Source organism: Pipistrellus kuhlii, unplaced genomic scaffold (genome assembly GCF_014108245.1).
Source record: "Pipistrellus kuhlii isolate mPipKuh1 unplaced genomic scaffold, mPipKuh1.p scaffold_m20_p_1, whole genome shotgun sequence".
Lineage (NCBI taxonomy): Eukaryota > Metazoa > Chordata > Mammalia > Chiroptera > Vespertilionidae > Pipistrellus > Pipistrellus kuhlii.
The window spans coordinates 77,903,780-77,923,461 of record NW_023425404.1 but is presented as its reverse complement, the minus strand read 5'-3'; the positions used below and the strand labels follow the sequence as shown (position 1 = coordinate 77,923,461).

Below are 19,682 nucleotides of genomic sequence, written 5' to 3'. Positions count from 1 at the left end.
TTGTATGATCAAACTGAAACTTGGATTCTTAAAATTTTATTGTGGCATCAGACAAAAGGCAATCTTACCTAACCTCAGGAAAAGAATTTATTCTGAAGTATTCCAAACTAAATATTTCTGTAAAGCTATTGTATTTATTAGTACATATGTTTACTTATGTTCCTAGGTGAGAATTTTGATACTATTTCTTGGCAAAGATCCCTCATAGTAGTAAGTAAAAGCATCTTCAGCTCCTTTCACTCTTTGATAGATTTATGGCTTTTCCCTTACTCCTTAGGCAGCTGTATCAACTCTTCAAGAAATGGCACCAGGAACAACATTCACACCGGTCATTGGTGATTCATCTGTGGACCCAAAAAAGTAATTTGATGTGTATTTCTGTTTTCAGAGTTTTAATTGGTGGGAGAACTAGCTCATGTAAGGAACCCAAAGAGACCCAAATCTCCTACTTCATAATATAAGTCCTTTAAGTGAGCGAGGTAGGAGTTAACATATGCATGGGAGAGTGGACTTTGGAGGCATATGTTGCTTAAGAAGGCTTGCCAGGGTACTGTATATGTCTGAGCCCCACTGCTTTATTAGTGATGTCTTTAAATCTATGTGGTCTCCCCTTTCTTCTGATAAAATTCTCATTTTGAGGTAATTCTCTGTCATCTACTGTCTCTTTTCTACCGAACAGTGTTAAGAGTCTAGTGTTCTGCTCTGGAAAACACTTCTATGCCCTGCTGAAGCAAAGAGAATCTTTGGGGGCCAAGAAACATGCATTTGCCATTATCCGAATAGAGGAACTCTGCCCGTTCCCATTGGACTCATTACAACTGGAGATGAGCAAATACAAACACGTTAAAGGTAAAGGGTTCTTTGATTTGAAATGTCTGCATGTGAATGTTTTCTTGAGCTATCTCAAATGAAAAGAGGTTATGGGGCAGTGAGAGTTATTAGAAAACTAGAGGCCCAGTGCACGGATCCGGGCTGGCCTGCTAGGATCGGGCTGAAACTGGAGATTGAGCTGAAACCGGCTCTCCGATATCCCCCGGGAGTCCTGGATTGTGAGAGGGCAGTTCTTGGATGACACACCCCTGAATCAGGCTTCCTTCTCTGTGGTTTCTGGTACATCACCTGACAACTGCAGCTGCTGTCACTGCAGCTCAGAAGCTCCTGCGTTGAACATCTGCCCCCTGGTAGTCAGTGTGCATCATAGCTACCAGTCAGAGCGTCTGCCCCCAGGTGGTCATTACATGTCATAGCTACCAGTTGGACGGTTGGATGGTCACTTAGGCTTCTATGTATATAGATAGATTGGTTTTCATGGAATCTAGAAATATGAAAATAATACTTCTAGAGCTAGTGTCTTCATGTCTTTTGTGGTGTTTCTTACAGTCTCCCCTTCTCTCATCTAAGGCATCTAATTTCTTGAGATTTTGGAGGGAATCACTATCATTTATGACAAATCAACTATAATTGTAGAAGATAAGCCTTTCAACAAATGGAGTTAGAATAATTGGATATCTTATGCACCTTACACAGAAGTTAAATTAAAATTGACTATAAGCCTAAATGTAAAATATGAAGTTGCAAAACTTCTAGAAGAAAATGGAAGAAAATCTTTGTGACCTTAAGTTTGGCAAAAAGTTCTTAGCTATAACACCAAAAATATGTTCCATAAAGGAAAAATTGGACTTTATCAAAATGAAAACCTTCTGCAAAGAAAATAAAGGACAAGCCACAAGCTGGGAGAAAATATTTGCAGATAGATATCTGGCAAAGACTATCCAGGGTGTTTAAAGAACTCTTAAAACTCAATAGTAAGAAAATATATAATTCAATTTTTAAAGAACTGAACAGGCACTTTACCAAAGAACTAGATGGCAAATAACTATATGAAAAGATGCTCAACATAATTAGTGATAATGGAACTGCAAATTAAGTTAAAATGAGATATAAACATACCTATTTGAATGGCTAAAATGAAAACAAAAACAACAAATTGATGATATCAAGTGATGATGAGGATGAGGAGTAACTGTAACCCTCATTCACTGCTGGTGGAAATGCAAATTGGTTCTGCCATTGTGGTACACAGCTTGTCAGTTTCTTACGCAGTCATATGTAGAGTTACCATACCACCCGACAGTCCCGCTCCTAGGTGTTTACTCACCAAAGAGAATGGAAAGCATGTCCCCAGAAATACCTGCATGTGAATGTTTGTAACAGCTTTATTCATAATTGCCTTAAACTGGAAACAAACAAAATATCTTTCCACCATGAGTGACTAAAAATCTGTGGTACATCCATACTCAAGGTCATACTACTCAACAATAAAAGAGAGTGAACTATTGCTATCAGCAAAATCACAAATAGATTTTTCTAATTCAAGGAAGCCAGACCCATACTGTATGATTTTATTTACCTGACATTCTGGAAAAGGCAAAACTGTTGGGATAGAGGAAAGATCAGTGGTTGCCAGAGGTTGGGGGTAGGAGAAGGATTTGAGTACAAAGGAACAAGATGATGATAGAATTGTTCAGTATCATGGCTGTGCTGGTGGATACATTACTGTGTATTTGTAAAAAAAAAGACACTATGCCATGTTGGAAAAAAATGTGTGTGTATGTACACACACACACACATATATATATACACATACATACACATACACACACACATAGTATGTGTGTATGTGTGTGTTTTTATGTTGTATATGTTTACTTGAGGTACTGAGATGGATTTTCTTTTATAGATTTTATTTGGAGTCAGGAGGAGCCTCAGAACATGGGTCCGTGGTGTTTTGTTTCTCCAAGATTTGAAAAGCAGCTGGCCTGCAAGGTACTATCTCTGCCTTTCATAGTGTTCTTATATGTTGCTTTTCCTGGAGTGCCAACAAATGGTTTTGTCCCCTACTATCAATCCAATTCTTTTAAATATTAAGTAAAATATAACGTCTAGTTTTAGGCTGTTCTTTAAAAATAAAATGCTGAGTGTTTATCAATCTATGTGCACATATTAGTAGCATGTAAAAACAAAAAGTGACTACACTTAGAAAGTAAAAGCCCTTACCTGTTGGCTGCTTTCCTGCTAGCCTCCTCAGCATTCTTGTCCTCAAGGTCAACATCCAAGCCACGGGGAACTGAGTGATGAGCAGGCTTGTTTTACAACATGGGAGTAGAGAACCCAATGATGCTTGTTCCAGACCTATCCACACAGCAGAGATCCCTTACAGGCCAAATTCTTCTTAATTATGCTGCAGGAAGGAGAAAACAATGCGAAGAGCAATTGTGCTTCTGTTTTATCTTTCTATTCTGCTTAAATTAGAACTCTGTTCACTCATTTGATACTAATTGGCTAGGCCCAAATAATTTTCACATGTGAATAACTCTAATTTAGGAAACTACAGCTAACACCAACTAATAGTTACTGAAGAATAGAACAAATTTGAGAATTTATACACCCTTATTATGCCTGGAATTTTGTTGCTTTTTAGTTGTGACAATCTATTCTATGTAAGTCATTATTTTTCCAAAAAGGTGATTTTATATTAAAAAAGATAAGAGAAACACAGGCACCTGCTTGGGTGAACTAAGCAGAGTTCTGATTGGGTCACAGTGTCATTTTATTTCTTTTCTGCTCCAATGACAGCTCCGCCTTGTGAGCCGACCACCTTTGCCAACACCTGCTGTAGGAATTGGTACTGTGCACCTGCAGCAGCATGAAGATATCCTCACCAAGACCTTTGCTCAATGATGTACTTTGAAGAAATACAACTTCCTGTTAAGAAAATTGCCATAAAAAGAAAGACCTGCTTCCTCTACTCTCCTTTTTCCATTAGGTAACATGAAATGTCTGCGTTCCTCTAAGATGTTGGGACTGATTGGGACAGTTTATTCTGGAATTCGTGGAATAGCAATGGAATCAATATATAAATCAGATAAGTAACTTTTATCCTTACATATTCGATCATGTTACAATTTGGTTAGATCTGAGAGTTATAGAGCTAGGTCATAATCAAGATTTTTCAGATTCCACTCTTTCTCATTAACTGTATATGCCCAGGAAAGTTCTTTAGCTCGACTTTATAGCTACATATAGATTATCTCAACATTACCTCTAAATTTATTTGATGCATGTCACTTTCATTAATTTTCCCCTCCTTTATTCAAAGTCAAATATTTTCATTTATGTCGGTTTTGGTGTAGTCTTCCAGCCACTGTGAAAAATGTTTCACTAGACATTGTAGCAATACTATATTATTTCTGATTTCAAGATAGTTTTACCCATTGTCCTTAAGTATATTAAATACAAATTTCTGGGTGTGATCTTTTAGCATAGTGGTACTAAGTAAAGGAGTTTTTTGGGTTTTTTTTAAGTACATTTTTATTGATTATTTTTTAGAGAGGCAGAAGGCAAGAGGGAGAGAGAAACATCAATGAGAGAGAAACATTGATCAGCTGCCTCCTGCACAACCAGACATGTGCCCTGACTGGGAATTGAACTGGCAACCTCTTGGTGCATGAAATGATGCTCAACCAACTGAGCCACATTGGTGGAGCAAGTGAAGGAGTTTTAGGTACAATGAAATTGGTTTGTAGCCTGCCTTGCCATAGTATCTTTCTCCCCTAAATTGTTCTTGTAGTATTCAGATCCCTTTTATTCCCATACACCATAATGCTTCCTTTCTGTGTCAAGCCTTATAAATCATGTAACTTGGTGCCACTCATGTAAATCACTAAAATCACAGAGGTCTATTTAATAAGACTGGTTAACAGTATTGTACATCAAACTAGTAAAAAATAAAAGCACAGTGTCATTTTCAGATCTCTTGGTTTCTTAACTTAAAATTTTTTTAAAGTGTAAGACAAAAATTAAAGGGAAAACTAAATTTTTTTTCTTAATTTCATGTAGATCTCTTCAAGTTTCTAACTTTGTACCTCAAAAGTCTGTTTATGGTATCTTGTTACATCTTCTCCAACTTGAGCCATGAGCTGTGTACCTCATCCTCACAATCACTACAGCAACATGGGCCAGCATTTTGAATTTCCTTGCGGGAAGAGACCATTTGAAAAATTCCAAATCAAATGCTCCCATGATAAAATATTAGATTAAAAACATAATAACATAAAATAAAATATTTTATTTTATTCCTTTTTAATTTTTGATAATATGACTTTTGTATCCCATTTATATCTATCAATGCTAAATTTCAGAGTCAATGAAGATTACAGTTCAAACTGGGTATTCAGTGAATAGAATGACACATTATTCTTTGTAAAATAAAATTTTATTTCTTATAAGACCATTTGTTTTATTCAGTTTTTGTTTTCCATACATATACTATAAGGAAGCATGCTATATTCTAAAACATACCCTTTTATAGTCCTACTGTATTACTTTTAAAGTTTTATTATTTCTAAAAACATTTTTTTTTTACATTTTTATAAGAGGCATTTATATTTATAAAAGAAATCTCCATTTGTAAGGATGTCTTTCTATCCATTGGTGCATCTAGGTTAACACACCTTTGTTGCTGTTTTATTTTATTAAATCTTTATTACTGAAAGTACAGAGTCCCGTTTTCCCCTCATTGAACCCTTCTAGCCTGCCCTCATCCCCTGCCCCAGGTCTTCACCATCCTATTGTCTGTGTCCATGGATTAACACACATTTGTAATGCCTCTTTTTTAAAAAAATATATTTTATTGATTTTGTACAGAGAGGAAGGGAGAGAGATACAGAGTTAGAAACATCGATGAGAGAGAGTCATCGATCAGCTGCCTCCTGCACACCCCCTACTGGGGATATGCCCGCAACCAAGGTACATGCCCCTGCCCGGAATCAAACCAGGGACCTTTCAGTCCGCAGGCCGACGCTCTATCCACTGAGCCAAACGGGTCCCGGCTGTAATGCCTCTTTTTAGACCCCTCATAAGGGTAACTACCCTGAAGTGAGCACACAATTTTAGCTATCCTGCAATGGATAGAGATTTTCCCGCCTTACTTCCTCCTACTTTCACATAATCTTCTTTACATTCCCCCATTAGTTCCAACTGTATTTAAAGGGATGCAGCCTTCCCTCCCAGACTCCAGTTGGAAGGCAGTTCCCGCCTGGGTCCTCGCTGGTGGGTAGGTGCTGTGGGACATGACCTCCAACAGGCCTGGAGGAAGCAGGAGGTGCAAGAGGACCAAGTTCAGCAAAAACCAACTTCAGGTTCTTATCGAGGCCTTTGAGAAGGACCCATACCCTGATATCACTGTCCGAGAAGAACTAGCCAAGCAAATCCAGATTCCTCAGTCCAGAATCCAGGTATGGTTTCTGAACCGGAGAGGTAGACAATCAAAGGACTCCCAGAGGAGGCCCCATCCGGAGGTAGACGCTGTGGCTCCTGGATCCCTCCAGGATGCATTCCCTGCCCCTCGCCACCAAGGCCTCCAGCACCTCCCCCCCGACCCAACCACCCCCACGTGGCTCTGGTGTCAGAACTCTCCAGAGCTATGCCCACCGATTCTCCTGGGCTGAGCGTGCTTCTGGGCCAGCAGTCCTCTGGGGGTACACTGGTGTGCTGGGCGCCAATGTGGCCTCTCCTACCTCGAGGCTCCAGCCAAGGCCTTGGGGAAACCTGGGAGTTTCCATCACTCTCCATCTTCGGGATTCAGCCCTTCAGCTATGCGTGCGTTTCCTGCTCCCCAACAGCCCTTCCAGGTAGCATAGACACTCATCTGGGGGCCACCCAGGCCACTCATATATGGGGACTGGGCCCTGTAAGGGCAGGGGTAGCATTTTCCTTCTGATGGGCAGCAGCCATGGGGGGCTGGCAGCCACTGTCCCAGCAACCTGGAGCCTGGAAGCAGCCACCCCGCCCCCTTCAGCCCAGGAAGGCTGGCTGCATCCTGCTGAGACCAGATGCCTCAAGGAGGAGGGGGAGCCCCTAGCTGTTTGGCTCAGTGGACAGATTGCGGACTGAAGGGTCCAGGTTTGTTTTCCTTCAAGGGCTTGCACTTTGCTTTGCAGACTCAACCTTGTGGGAGGCAACTAATTGATGTGTCTTTCTGACACGGCAGTTTCTCTCTCTTTAAAAACTTCTTGCCTGTCAATAGAAACAATATCCCTCTCACAAAATTGAGGAAATATGGTTTAAAGAAATTAAGGATTACATAGGAAGTCACAGATTTAAAAGTGAAGACATTCAGGTCTTGAGGTTCCAAAAGCTTTACCTACATTTTTCTTTGATGTATCAGGATATTTGGTTTTCATCTTCAGCTTCTCATAGGGTTCAAGCTAAAACTATTATACTTTTGAGAAATTTGGATACAATGTTTAATTCCTCAATATTTATAACACACTATTTCACAAACAACTCCTAAATTACTCTATGGACATAGCAATTCGTTGTCATGTTTGTATTTAAATCTGAAAAAGCACAATCTAAAGCAGACTGTTATTTTCCCACTACCAATTATAAAATCAGTTAATTTTTAAAAAAAATTTAATAAAAGTATATTGCTTTAGTGTTGTTTTTCTTTGTCTCTTCTGGCTTTTATGGAAACCATCCATAATTGAATAAAAGTATTAAATTACATACTTTTCACATACATAGTAAGAGTAAATAGTATTTCCTCAATGAATAGTGTATTGGACACCTATTGCATATATGGCATAGTTCTTAATGCAAGGATATTAAAAACACATGGATGTGAAAAATAAAATGGGTTCCCCTCCATCCTCAAGGACTAACAATATGTTTGAGAAGACAGCATTTTACTTGTAGAGAGAGAAATGTTTTTGTTGGATGTACTAAAATAGTGTGGGGGGTTAGGGAAGAGTGATATTCCTAATAGATGTAGATTAGGTGGCATATGTGGTTATACAGAAAAAGTCATGAATAGTATGTAGTAGTAGAAAGACTGAAGAATGTTGGAAGGGCCGAAACCGGTTTGGCTCAGTGGATAGAGCGTCAGCCTTCGGACTGAAAGGTCCCAGGTTCGATTCCGATCAAGGGCATGTACATTGGTTGTGGGCACATCCCCAATAGGGGATGTGCAGGAGGCAGCTGGTCGATGTTTCTCTCTCATCGATATTTCTAACTCTCTATCCCTCTCTCTTCCTCTCTGTAAAAATTCAATAAAATATATTAAAAAAAAAAAAAGAAGTTGGAAGGGTAACTAAAAAAGTTATCTAGAGTGTCAAAGCTTATTCCCAGGCTCCTACTTGAAACATGGAGTTGTTCCAGAAATAGGCAGTAAGGAGAGGTGGGGTCTTTTCAAGTTAGTGCAGCTTACTGAAAGGAAGTTATACTCATGAAGTTCGTGCCAAAACTATATTTAAGTCAACCATTCACAGTTACTGTATTAGGGGTGTCGAACTCAATCAGAGAAGGGGCCAAAATCTAAAATCCAGCCTAAATCGCGGGCCGAATGGTTTACTGAACAGTCATAAACTGTCATTGTGATGGAAACGCAGCGGAGTGCAGTGATGACAGCGCGGTGCAGGCCACATTGCAAGGCCTGGCGGGACGGATTTGGCCCGCGGGCCTTGTGTTTGACACATGTGCTGTAGATGATATCAAAAATTAGGTGAGTCCCTCCCTGCCAACCAGAAGTTTATGTGAATATTTAGAGAAGTATGAAAATGAGGTAAAAGTAGAATGAGGTAAGAATGAAGTCATAGGACATGAGCTGATGACCACGGCAGATTTCATTTTCCAAAAGCAGTCATGGCAATATTTTGTGTCCCTTCTGCTTCGTACCTTGCCACACTCCCACTAGAGTTGGAGCCTATTTCCCTCCCCTCTTGAAACTGAGCAAGCCTTTGTGCCTGCCCGTATAAATACAATACACTGAAAGTCACCTCAAAGACAGGACTTGGCCGCCAGCTGCCAGGTTGTGAGAGAGCCCAGGCCACGTGGAGAAGGCCATGGAGATGCTGGAGCTGATAGCTTCACCTGAAGCCTGCTGACAGCCAGCTCCAAAAGCCAAACTTGCGAGTGAGAGCCTTCTGATAATCCATGTATTGAGCCTCGGAGCTGTCCCAGATGACCAAGTGGAGCGGAGACCCATGCAAACCGTGTGTGTGACACTGATTATTGAAGTGGTCAGGAGAGATTTTAATCGGTAATATCCTACTGCAATAGGAATAACGGTCCAGCTTAAACTCAACTCACTTTGATTTGTAGAGGCAACTGGGCAGTTTAGGAGAATGAGAAAACAGGGAGGAGGTGAGTGGGTGCTCATAGTTAGGAAAGTTGAAAATTTCAAAAAGCAGGAAGGAGGGTTTGGTTCACATGAAATACATCTGGGTTTGTTGACTGAAATTGATGGAAGTTAGGCTCCCACCTTCTGACTAAGGCTGGGAGACAGACAACCTACCTCTAGGTGTTGCCTGGAACAAGAGGTAAATTCTGAGCTTTCCCAGGCGGACATTTTAAGCGTGGGCATGGTGATCCTAGGAATGGAGCTGTCAGAAAATGTTAGTGTTTGTTCAAGTCTTTACAGGCTAATGTAAGGCCAAGTGAAGAAAGGGCTCAGAGGAGCCTGGCTAGAGTGTGCTCAGGGAGTGAGGCGCCCACACACAAGTATTTTTTTTCCTTCTGGTACATAGACCCCAAGCATGAGAACAGATCATTAGATTATGAGGCAGGGTAGTAAGAAGCTAGGGAAATTCCTTGACAAGTGGAATAAGGGAAACAGACAAAAATAATTAGACAATTTGAGCAGCTAATGAATCACAAGAACATGTTGTAGCAAATGGTTTACAGGTTCCAGACTATCCCAGGGCAGATGGGCCTCAGTCCCAGGCCCTCTTTAATAATGTTCTTTAAAAATAAAACCAATCAGAGGACAACCCTGGCCCCTTTACATTCTGATAAATCAACATATTGACAGACATCTGAAACACTAATGAATATTCTGTTAAAACCTTCCCCAGACACCTCCCTAGGATTTCACCTGATAAAAGGATCCAGCGCAAGCTCCTCCCTGGAGCACACCCACATCTTTCCCTGCATTACTTCTTGGCCCACAGTGTGAGAAATGCTCACCTGTCTGAATTCAAATAATGGATTCGGAGACAGAAGTATGGAGAAATCAAGCCTTTTAATACATTCTGGAGAGGGCGTCTCTGGTTGTACAGGCACACATGGAGTAGTGATCACAGCCTACTTATCGCCATTGTACAAGAGTCCCTCCTCTGGTTCCTCATCGGCTGATACTATGGATTAATAGCTTCCTCATAGGTCGCCTAGGTCTTCCTATCTCCTATTGGGCCATTAAAAAAAAAAAATGGGCTGAATGAATCAATTCTTAAACTCACAAAATACCAGCGTTCTCAGTAAAGGAAAAGGTTTGTTCACCTATTAACAATAAAAAACATCTTAACCACTGGGGGGAGGGGGGATGGGCTGAGGCCTTTTCTAGTTGTCTCCACCAGCCCCGTCTAGTTGGAGTGGGCACCTGGGGAGGGGGCGGGGTTCCACCAGGATGCTGGCTCATGTCTACAGATCTTTGTTCTTATATCCTTTTCCCTCCCTACATTCTGTTCACCCTGGGGAAATTCAGTAACCGATTCCATTAAAAGTTGCCTATGCTGGAGGTGGATCACACAGAGGCCTAGTTCCTAAAAGGATCTCACTGAGGCTCCTGCATCTCCTAAATTCTAAAGGACCCCAGGAGCCTTGCAACCGGGGTAACAGCGCAGGCAGTGGCAGCTGGACCTGAACTCACTCCCTGAACCCATCTCCTCCCTTGCCTTTCTCCTGTTGCTTCTCCTACCTTAAGCCCTTTCTTTGTGTCACTGCCCCCAGCTTTAATACTAGTAAACATGCTCTCAAGATCACCCAGGCTTCAGTTGTGAAATCCTATACAAAGTCAAGAACCCACACTACCCTTGGTTTCAGGCAGACCCACCCTGTGCCCCGACCACCTCAGTAATGAAATAAGACATTAAGAATATACATCTCATATGCACCCCTATGTTCATAGATGCACAATCTACAATAGCTAGAATTTGGAAACAGCCTAGGTGCCCGTCAGCAGATGATTGGATAAAAAAACCATGGTATATCTACACAATGGAATACTATGCTGCCATAAAAAAGAAGGAATTCTTATCATTTGCAGCAACCTGGATGGAATTGGAGAACATCATGCTGAGTGAAATAAACCAGTCAATGAAAGAGAAGCACCACATGACCTCACTCATTTATGGATAATAAAGAACATTATAAACGGATGAACCAAAAGATAGATATAGAGACAGTAAAGCAACAAGCAGACTGTCAAATTATAGCGGGGAGGTGAGGGAGATCTGGGGGAGATAAGAGATGAACTGAAGGACTTGTATACATGCATATAAGTACAACCAATGGACACAAAACTCTGAGGAGGGAGGGTATGTATGGGGGGGCAATTGTAAAATATGTACACAGATAATAATTTAATTAAAAAAAAGAATATACATCTCAGGTAAAAACTGCTGTTTGAATTTTAATTCTGCTAAGGCAATTTTCCTGTGCCTGGGACCATAACCTTTGGAGATTAACCACCGAGTTCTGCTTCTGCAAGATAGGGCCACATTCCAATGTCCAGCAGGATGTGACTGGGAACGACCCTGCGGGCTGACCCCAGTTTTTAGAATACAGTCTTCAGGATTTAGAATTTAGAACAAAGGAAAATTCCTGTGGTTTGAACTGTTGCAGAGTTCCCGAGCGGTTGGATGCTGCAGGGGGAGAGTTTGGAGAGACTTGCTTTGTTCATCCCTCGATGGGCTTGGGGAGGATGAATTCAGGTTCTAAGTAAGGTTACAGGCAGAACTTGCTTTTTAAAATTTTTTTTATTTTTTATTGTTGAAGAGCCAGCCCTATGTGCACTTAGTGGTTATCTCGATGCTGGCCTTGAAAACAATACAGTTCTATCCAATTGAAAAAGTGCATCTGGCATGGTATTGAAATTGTGGGCATATCTGGTCTCTGGCCTACAAGGTCAGACAGCTAAGTTTATCTTCATCATTCTTCAAACTGGCTAAAGCAAACCAGAAAGCAACATTTTATCTAGGAAGAACAGCAGAAAATTCAAACAACAGTTTGTTGCAAAATAGGGGTTTTCCTTCTCAGAACCTTTAAAAAGAACTACCTGCCCCTGAAGCAGTGCAGTTGTGTGGAGTCCACCTGCTTGTGGTGCTCTTGCGGCTGTCCTGGCCAGATATTTCAATAAATCTTTGCCTGCTTTTTAAATAAATCATCAGCCTCCGGTGGTTTTATTTTGAACCCAGGGTTCGACCCCACAACAGGTAACAATGACAGGTCATTAGGGAAGTTTGAAATAACTTGTTTCAGCAGATGTTAGAGAAGTTACACTGCACGGGTTTAAAATTTGAGTTTGGAAAACACGAGAGCCTTCTATGTGTCCATCTTGGCCCAATTCCACACCAGTAGGATGTGTTTATTATCCTTGTTCCACCCATGTAGCTCAGAAAGGCTAATTGCCCAAAGCCATTATGTAGATAAGGGATTAAAATGGGAGGGGGTGGCTAATTTCTAAACCTTGTCCATTTCCTTTTTCACCATGCTGTCCAAGAAGGGATAAAAGACTATTCCCGGGGCAAAATCCTAACCCCTCCAATTTTGGAGAGGCTGAAGGAGCCCACGCAGTACACAGTGAGAGTTCACAAATACTAATTTTATAAAGTGTCCCAAATTTTTGAAAACTTGCACGAGAGGACAGGAGCAAATTACAAAGGCTGTTTGTGTCATGCTGGCTCTAGGGGCGGCTCAGGCCCAGGCCTCAGGAAGGCACGGGGTCCTGACCTGCCCCAACCTGGCTGTCAGGAAACCACCCCCGCTCGACGCCGAGCTCGGACACGTGCTTGCAAAGGACAGACCAGAGCGCGGGCTCCGGGTCCGAGCATGGCGCGCGCACAGCAGCCAAGTAGTTGGCGCAGGCGCTCAGGGCCCGGCCCCGGGGGCGGGGCTACGCGCGCCGCACGCGCGCCACGTGATCCGAGGCGGAGTCTGCGCGCAGCCGCCAGACGCGTCGGCCGCGGCGCAGAGGCCCAGCCGGGAGAGCCGAGGGGAGACCACGCCGAGCCCCGTGCCCGGGGGCCCGCCCAGCCGCCGCCATGGGCAGTGAGTACGGGCGGCGCGGCCGGGCGGTCCCGAGCGGGGCTCTGGCCCAGGGCGCGGGCGCTGGCTGCGGGCGTTGGGGCTGCGCCCACTCGGTGTCCAGCCCGCCGGCCGGGGGGGCGCGGGCCGCTGCGTAGCGCGGGGGCGGGAGGCGGCCGCCGAGGCTCCTGCAACCTTGGGAGGCCCGGCCGGAGCCGGGGGCCGGGGCCGCGGGGCCGGACCGCAGGGCCGGGGTGTGCTCTCCAGGCGGCTAGGCTGCTGGCTTTTGGGGGGCGGGCAGAGAACCCGGCGAAACCTGGACAACTTTGTGAATTTTCGGGGAGCTAAAAAAGCTCATTTTTATTGCCAAATCACCCCTCCTTGACATGTTAGTTGTGATGAATAAAGCTTCCTGACCTGTCTAATTCAGAAAAGTGATGCATGTCGCGTATCTTAGGAGAAGCAATGAGTACGTTGGGAGCATAGCGTTTCCCTTAAATTTTTTATTTGTCATTCTGAGGCGTTTACTGAAAAGTCACTCTGTGTATGAGGTTTAAGCCTTAAGGCCTTGTATTATGCGGATCTTTTAAGGCGCTTCCTAAACACTCACCATCGCATGCATTAAGAGCTGCTCAGATGTTTTAGGATGAATGGGTAACTGCACACCCAAGCTGTGCATCAATTATCCAAACAGTGGGTTGTTTGGGGATGCCAGCAAGGAAGTAGAGGAGAACCTGTCCTTTAATTTCAGTATAATGGGTAAAATACTGCAGCTCAAGAGTGGACATGTGGCATACAAAAGCATTGCTTGAACATCAATGCAGAAGTGCTCATGAAATGTCAAACATCTGGGAGGGTGGCTTGGGTTGAGGTGGGATGGGAAAGGGATAAAGGGGTTCTAGGAAGTTTTCTGGTGTAGCTACTATTCGTTTTGCATCAGAGATGAACACTTTCACGGTTCAGATTTACTTTCCAAAAGTCCAAAATGTTATGGTTACAAACATCTGCCCAGGAGAATTTCAGAATTTTGTCAAATAAGTCTGCGAGTGCCATCCTTTTGAGAGGTTTTATAAAACAAGATAGACTTTGGCCAACTGCTGAAGTATAATTTTCAGTTTTAAAACAATTTCATGATACTGGTACAGAATGCAATGTGTGTAGGGGAAGATGATCATAACTAATTGAGGCCTCTTGTGTTTCTGCACATTGCAGACGCTGGCCAAGACTGACTTTGAGAGACTATTATCTTCATCCTCCAATTTTTGGGCAGGGCTTGACTTCAGTCATGCCAGAAGATGGCATCTCTCCTTAAAGAACCTTTAGTTTATGAGATATAGATATAGATATAGATATAGAGATCTATAGAGATCTATATATATATCTATATATATATATATTACTAGAGGTCTTGTGCACAGATTCGTGCACCAGTGGGGTCCTTCAGCTTGGCCTGCAGGGATCTGGCCAAAACTGGCTCTCCAACATCCCCCGAGGAGTCCCGGATTGTGAGAGGGCAATTCTTGGGTGATGCACCCTAGAGCACCCCAGAATTGGCTCTCTCTTCTCTGGTTCCAGGTGCGTCACTCAAGAACCACAGCTGCCAAGTCACAGCAGCTCAGCAGCTCCTGCATTGAACTTCTGCCCCAGGGTGGTCAGTGTGCGTCATAGCCTCTGGTCAGATGGTTGAACAGTCAAGATGGCCACATAAGCTTTTATATATATACAAGAGGCCCAGTGTGTGAAATTTGTTCACGGGTAGGGTCCCTAGCAGCTGCTTACTGCCATCCAGGGCCTCCCTTCCCCTGGCTGCCTGCTGTTGCTGCAGCCACCCGCTAGGACGGAGCCAGCTGGCGGGGAGGAGCCACGGACAGTTGGGTGGCCTGCCCCTCCCCCTGTTGGAACTCCTGGTTGAACTCCCTGTGGAACTCCTGGTCAAGGGGACAATTTGCATATTAGGCTTTTGTTATATAGGATACATAAGTCTGGGAAACAATACTGTCTTGTGAAATTGTCATTCTCTGGGCTTTTACCGTACATAAGCAAGTACTCAGATCATTATGTGGGAAAGCAACCAAGCAATAAATAATTACTTAATGAAAAGAAGTAAAAGTTATCTATAAAGGTGATTCCATGGTCACTCCTTGCATCATTTTTTAGTTTAAATAAGTTGTATCTGCAGTTTCACCTCATTTCCTGTTGTACTTTCTTCTCCCTCCTCTGATGGCTCTTATTTTCTTCTTTAAAGCATTGTGTTATGGGTACCACAGTAAGCTGCATTTGCTTTTTTTTCTTTTTCTTTTTAATGTAGTGATACTCATTGAATTATTCCTTTAAATATAAAAGGGTTGGATACAATCATGAGGAAGCAAAATCAGGATTTTACTGACTGAGTCCTTAAACCTTTTGGATTTTTTTTCTTTAGAATTATTTCTCTTTCTTTCTATATTTGAAATACTATTGTATAATTTTGATTTCTCATTAATTTTAGAAGTGGGGAATGGGAGGGATTGCTGTTATAAGTTAGAGAACATTTGCATTTGATTTTGTTAAAAGATAATATATATTTTTAAAACTATGTAATAGGAACATTTATTTATTTATTTATTTCCCACAGTCAAATTTTTAGAAGTTATCAAACCTTTCTGTGCGGTTCTACCAGAAATCCAGAAACCTGAAAGAAAAGTAAGTATAATATTTTAGTAATATAGAAGGTACCTAAGGACTTACTCTGCTAAACTAGCAAGATTGATTTATTTTTCCCAACCCTTGTGTGGTTGTACTTGAAAAAATATTGCCTGTTCCTCCTCCTTCTAACAGGCATGAAGTGAATAAAACTAGTACAGACCTGTTTATCTTGTGATTTTAAAAATAATTGTTCTTTAAGTTCTAACATTTCCAAACCAAGTGTTTTTTTGGCCTGTGTGTTAGGTAAGATATAATGTTTCCTTGTCTGTAATGATCTTTATAATTCCTGTAGTATGGGGTGTGTGCTGTGCTTGCTAGTGGTATGATCCACTGCCATTCTATTAATGGCCTTATCCGTTTGGATAAGTACAGCTGTTTTACATAGATGAATTACAACTTTGCAAGTACCTATATATCTTCCATTTAAAAAAATATATATTTTATTGATTTTTTACAGAGAGGAAAGGAGAGAGATAGAGAGTTAGAAACATTGATGAGAGAAAGTCATCGATCAGCTGCCTCCTGCACACCCCCTAACGGGGATGTGCCCGCAACCAAGGTACATGCCCTTGACCGGAATCGAACCCGGGACCTTTCAGTCCCCAAGCCGACGCTCTATCCATTGAGCCAAACCGGTTTCGGCTATACCTTCCATTTTTTAAATTCATTTAATGCAAAGAAAAATCACAGGAATGCATACAGAAGATATTGTGACTTCATCAAATTGTTCTTTCATCATTGCCTGCTTTTGGAGATAGGGTATTTAAATTCAGAAATATTGTTAATCCCAAACCGGCCAGTTCCCAGGCATTCTTCTACTATAATTTCGATTTCTCATGAAACTAACAGGCATAGGGACATAAAAAGAGATAAGTAAAACTTTTGTTATACTTACTCTTTTCATTTAGAAGTATATTCCTTTTTTCATTGCTTTGAGGTTATAAAAATAGATGTTCATATAATATTACATGGGGTCCTAGCTTTGCACAATACTGGATGAACTGAAATGCATACATATTGGATTGTGTCTTGCTTTGCATCATTTTCAGTTTTATTTAACATTGTATAATGTGATGAGGACTACCTGTATTTAAATTATTTCTTGAAAAAAGAAAGTTAATGTTTAAAAAAAGTTTGAGAAGTTTAGCTGTTTGCTTTAGCCACTGCTAACTAGGGTGAGAGTATTTTAAGAGTTAAAAATAGCATGTCATGATGGGGAATGTTGGCTATACTTTAATAGGGATTTTTACTATATATTTGTTTTTTCTTGTTTCTTATTGACTGTTCTTTATCTTTTGTTGTAAGATCCAGTTTAGAGAGAAGGTACTATGGACTGCTATAACTCTCTTCATTTTCTTAGTTTGTTGTCAGGTATGTAACCATACTATTAAATAAATGTCTATACTCTTGTTCTAAGGTTTTGGTTGGTTAGAATCTGAAGAACTTATTTTAGATAAAAAACATACTGAATGATTTTGAGTACTTTTTTAATGAGTTGATAGTGAAAAGGGTTATTTTGTCTCACTCTGTATTTCTTTTGGTTTACTAGTGGGTTTGAACATTTTCTCTTTTTTTTCTCTTAGTTTTCAGTTACCCATTTTCCCCTTGAGATTTTTTTCTTACTGATTTATGATAGGTTTTAAATATGAAAGTGTTAAGTCTTTGACTTATACATTAGACATATATATTCTTTCCATTTTGTTTGCCTTTTTTCACGTTGTAGATAGCATGTATTACTTTAGAAATCCCAAAATGCCAAACTTTAGAATCCCAGGGATATACTGTGTTTATAAATTAATAAAATTCAATGATGCTTAAAAATTTTTTCTTCAGAGATTAAGTTCATGAAATGTATGATCTATCATAGGGTTGTTGTGAGGATTAAAATAGATAATTTAGGTGAAAACTTTTTGAGGATTTTGAAAAGCTATCGAGCTATAGAGAAGTTTTTTGTTAATCTTCACCCAAGGATAATTTTTTTCCATTGGTTAATTTAAGAGAGAGAGAGAGGGGGGGGGGGGAGGGAGGGGGGGAGGGAGAGAGAAAGAAATATCTCTCTTTGTAAGAGAGAAAACAGATTGGTTGCCTCTTGCACTTGCCCCCCTTCCCACCCCTGATGGCAGGGAATTGAATCTGCAACCTGGTATGTGTCTTGATCTGGAATCATACCTGAGACCCTTCGGTGCTTGGGAGGATGCTCTAACCACTGAAGCACCATACCAGCTAGGGCAGAAGACATTTTTAAAAAGTGTATTAAGAAGCAGAAAATAGAGAATATTAACAGGATCGGAATCCAAGATGGCTGCTCGGGTAGGCAACTAGCCGCAGCCGCACACAACAATTTCAACAAAATACAACTAAAATATAAAATGGACATTACCCAGAACTACAGGAAAGTCGACTGACTGGAAATTCTACAAGAAGAAGCAAGGAGAAAACCAGAAGGAAGCGCGGAGGAGCTGTAAAAGCCCAAGGTACGGAGACACGCGGTGCGCGCGGAGAGGACAGAGCCAGAGAGGAGGGAGGCCGAGTGCCTGGCTGGCGGTCCCAAGCGGGAAGGAGAGAAAAGCTCCGACTGTGCTGGGCCCAACTCCAACTGCTCTGAACCCCAATTCTAGGCCAGACCCCGGGGACCCAGGCTCATCCATAGGGAGCTGGGCTATAAGGCGGGACTCCGGGGAAGCAGCGAAAGGAGGTCCCGGAGGCGCGCATACTGCGCACAGAGAAGGGCCGGCCGGCTGTGCCGCGGGATTGCCCTGACGGGAAGGAGACAGGGGCTCCAGACTGCTCTGAACGCCACCTCCAATCCCACTACCAACTGAACTGAACCCCAATACCGGACTCATTGGGGGAAAGCATAGACAGTTTGGCAGCAGGCGAAAATCGAGGGCACCTTTCTCTCAGAGGCGCTCGCAACAAGTACTGAAGGACCCTGAGTCTCAGGAGTCGCATAGGGCGGGGCTGACGGAAGCCAAGGCTGTAGGCTCCACCCTGAAACCCCGCCCCATCAGGAAAGCTGCCTGCGAAAATGCCTAAACCAAATCACAAAGGAAAGAAATGGAGGACAAAAAGCGACTGGATATAGAGTTCAAAACCACACTTATAAGGTTGTTCAAGAATCTCCTAGAAAAGGCCGATAAAATAAACAAGACCTATGAGGATATGAAAAGGGATCAACTAGAAATAATAAGGGATCAACAAGAAATAAAGAATACATTGTCTGAAATAAAAAATATTTTATGGAGTCCTAAAAACAGAATGGAAGATCGCAAGAATCAAGTCAAAGATTTGGAACATAAAGAGCCAGAAGACACTCCTTCACGGACACAAGAAGGCCAGAGATAATGTAAGAAACCTCTGGGACAACTTCAAGCGAACCAACATCAGAATTATGGGGGTCCCAGAAGATGAGAGAGAGCAAGATATCGAAAACATACTGAAAGAAATAGTGACAGAAAACTTTCCCCACCTGGTGAAAGAATTAGACTTACAAGTCCAGGAAGCGCACAGAACTCCAAACAAAAGGAATCCAAAGAGGACCACACCAAGACAAATCATAATTAAGGTTCCAAGAGCAAAAGACAAAGAGAGAATATTAAAAGAAGCAAGAGCAAAGAAGGTAGTTACCTATAAAGGAGCACCTATACGATTGTCAGCTGATTTCTCAACAGAAACCATGCAGGCCAGATGGGAATGGCAAGAAATATTCAAGGTGATGAATAGCAAGAACCTACAGCCAAAGATAATCTACCCAGCAAAGCTATCACTCAGATTCGAAGGTCAGATAAAGAGCTTCACTAATAAAAAAAAGCTAAAGGAGTTCATCACCACCAAACCAGAATTATATGAATTGCTGAAGGGTGTTCTTTCAGAAGAGAAAGTAAATAAAGATAAAAATTATGAACAACAAATAC

General features: G+C 41.9%; 2 protein-coding genes across 3 annotated transcripts in view; both read left to right on the top strand.

Moving 5' to 3' along the window:
• Positions 1-4,834, top strand: part of DHTKD1 (dehydrogenase E1 and transketolase domain containing 1) — a 50,365-nt gene extending 45,531 nt beyond the window's left edge. The window contains exons 14-17 of the mRNA XM_036452820.2: positions 278-360; positions 680-849; positions 2,741-2,826; positions 3,637-4,834. Of these exons, the coding sequence (XP_036308713.1) occupies positions 278-360; positions 680-849; positions 2,741-2,826; positions 3,637-3,741 (444 nt within the window). The 3' untranslated portion in view covers positions 3,742-4,834. The remainder of the gene's footprint in view (positions 1-277; positions 361-679; positions 850-2,740; positions 2,827-3,636) is intronic.
• Positions 4,835-12,960: 8,126 nt separating this feature from the next.
• The window catches only part of SEC61A2 (SEC61 translocon subunit alpha 2), a 29,328-nt gene continuing 22,606 nt past the window's right edge, over positions 12,961-19,682 (top strand). For both annotated transcript variants that reach the window (XM_036452834.2, XM_045585744.1), the window contains exons 1-3: positions 12,961-13,107; positions 15,698-15,765; positions 17,074-17,139. In XM_036452834.2, the coding sequence (XP_036308727.1) occupies positions 13,101-13,107; positions 15,698-15,765; positions 17,074-17,139 (141 nt within the window). In that variant the 5' untranslated portion in view covers positions 12,961-13,100. The remainder of the gene's footprint in view (positions 13,108-15,697; positions 15,766-17,073; positions 17,140-19,682) is intronic.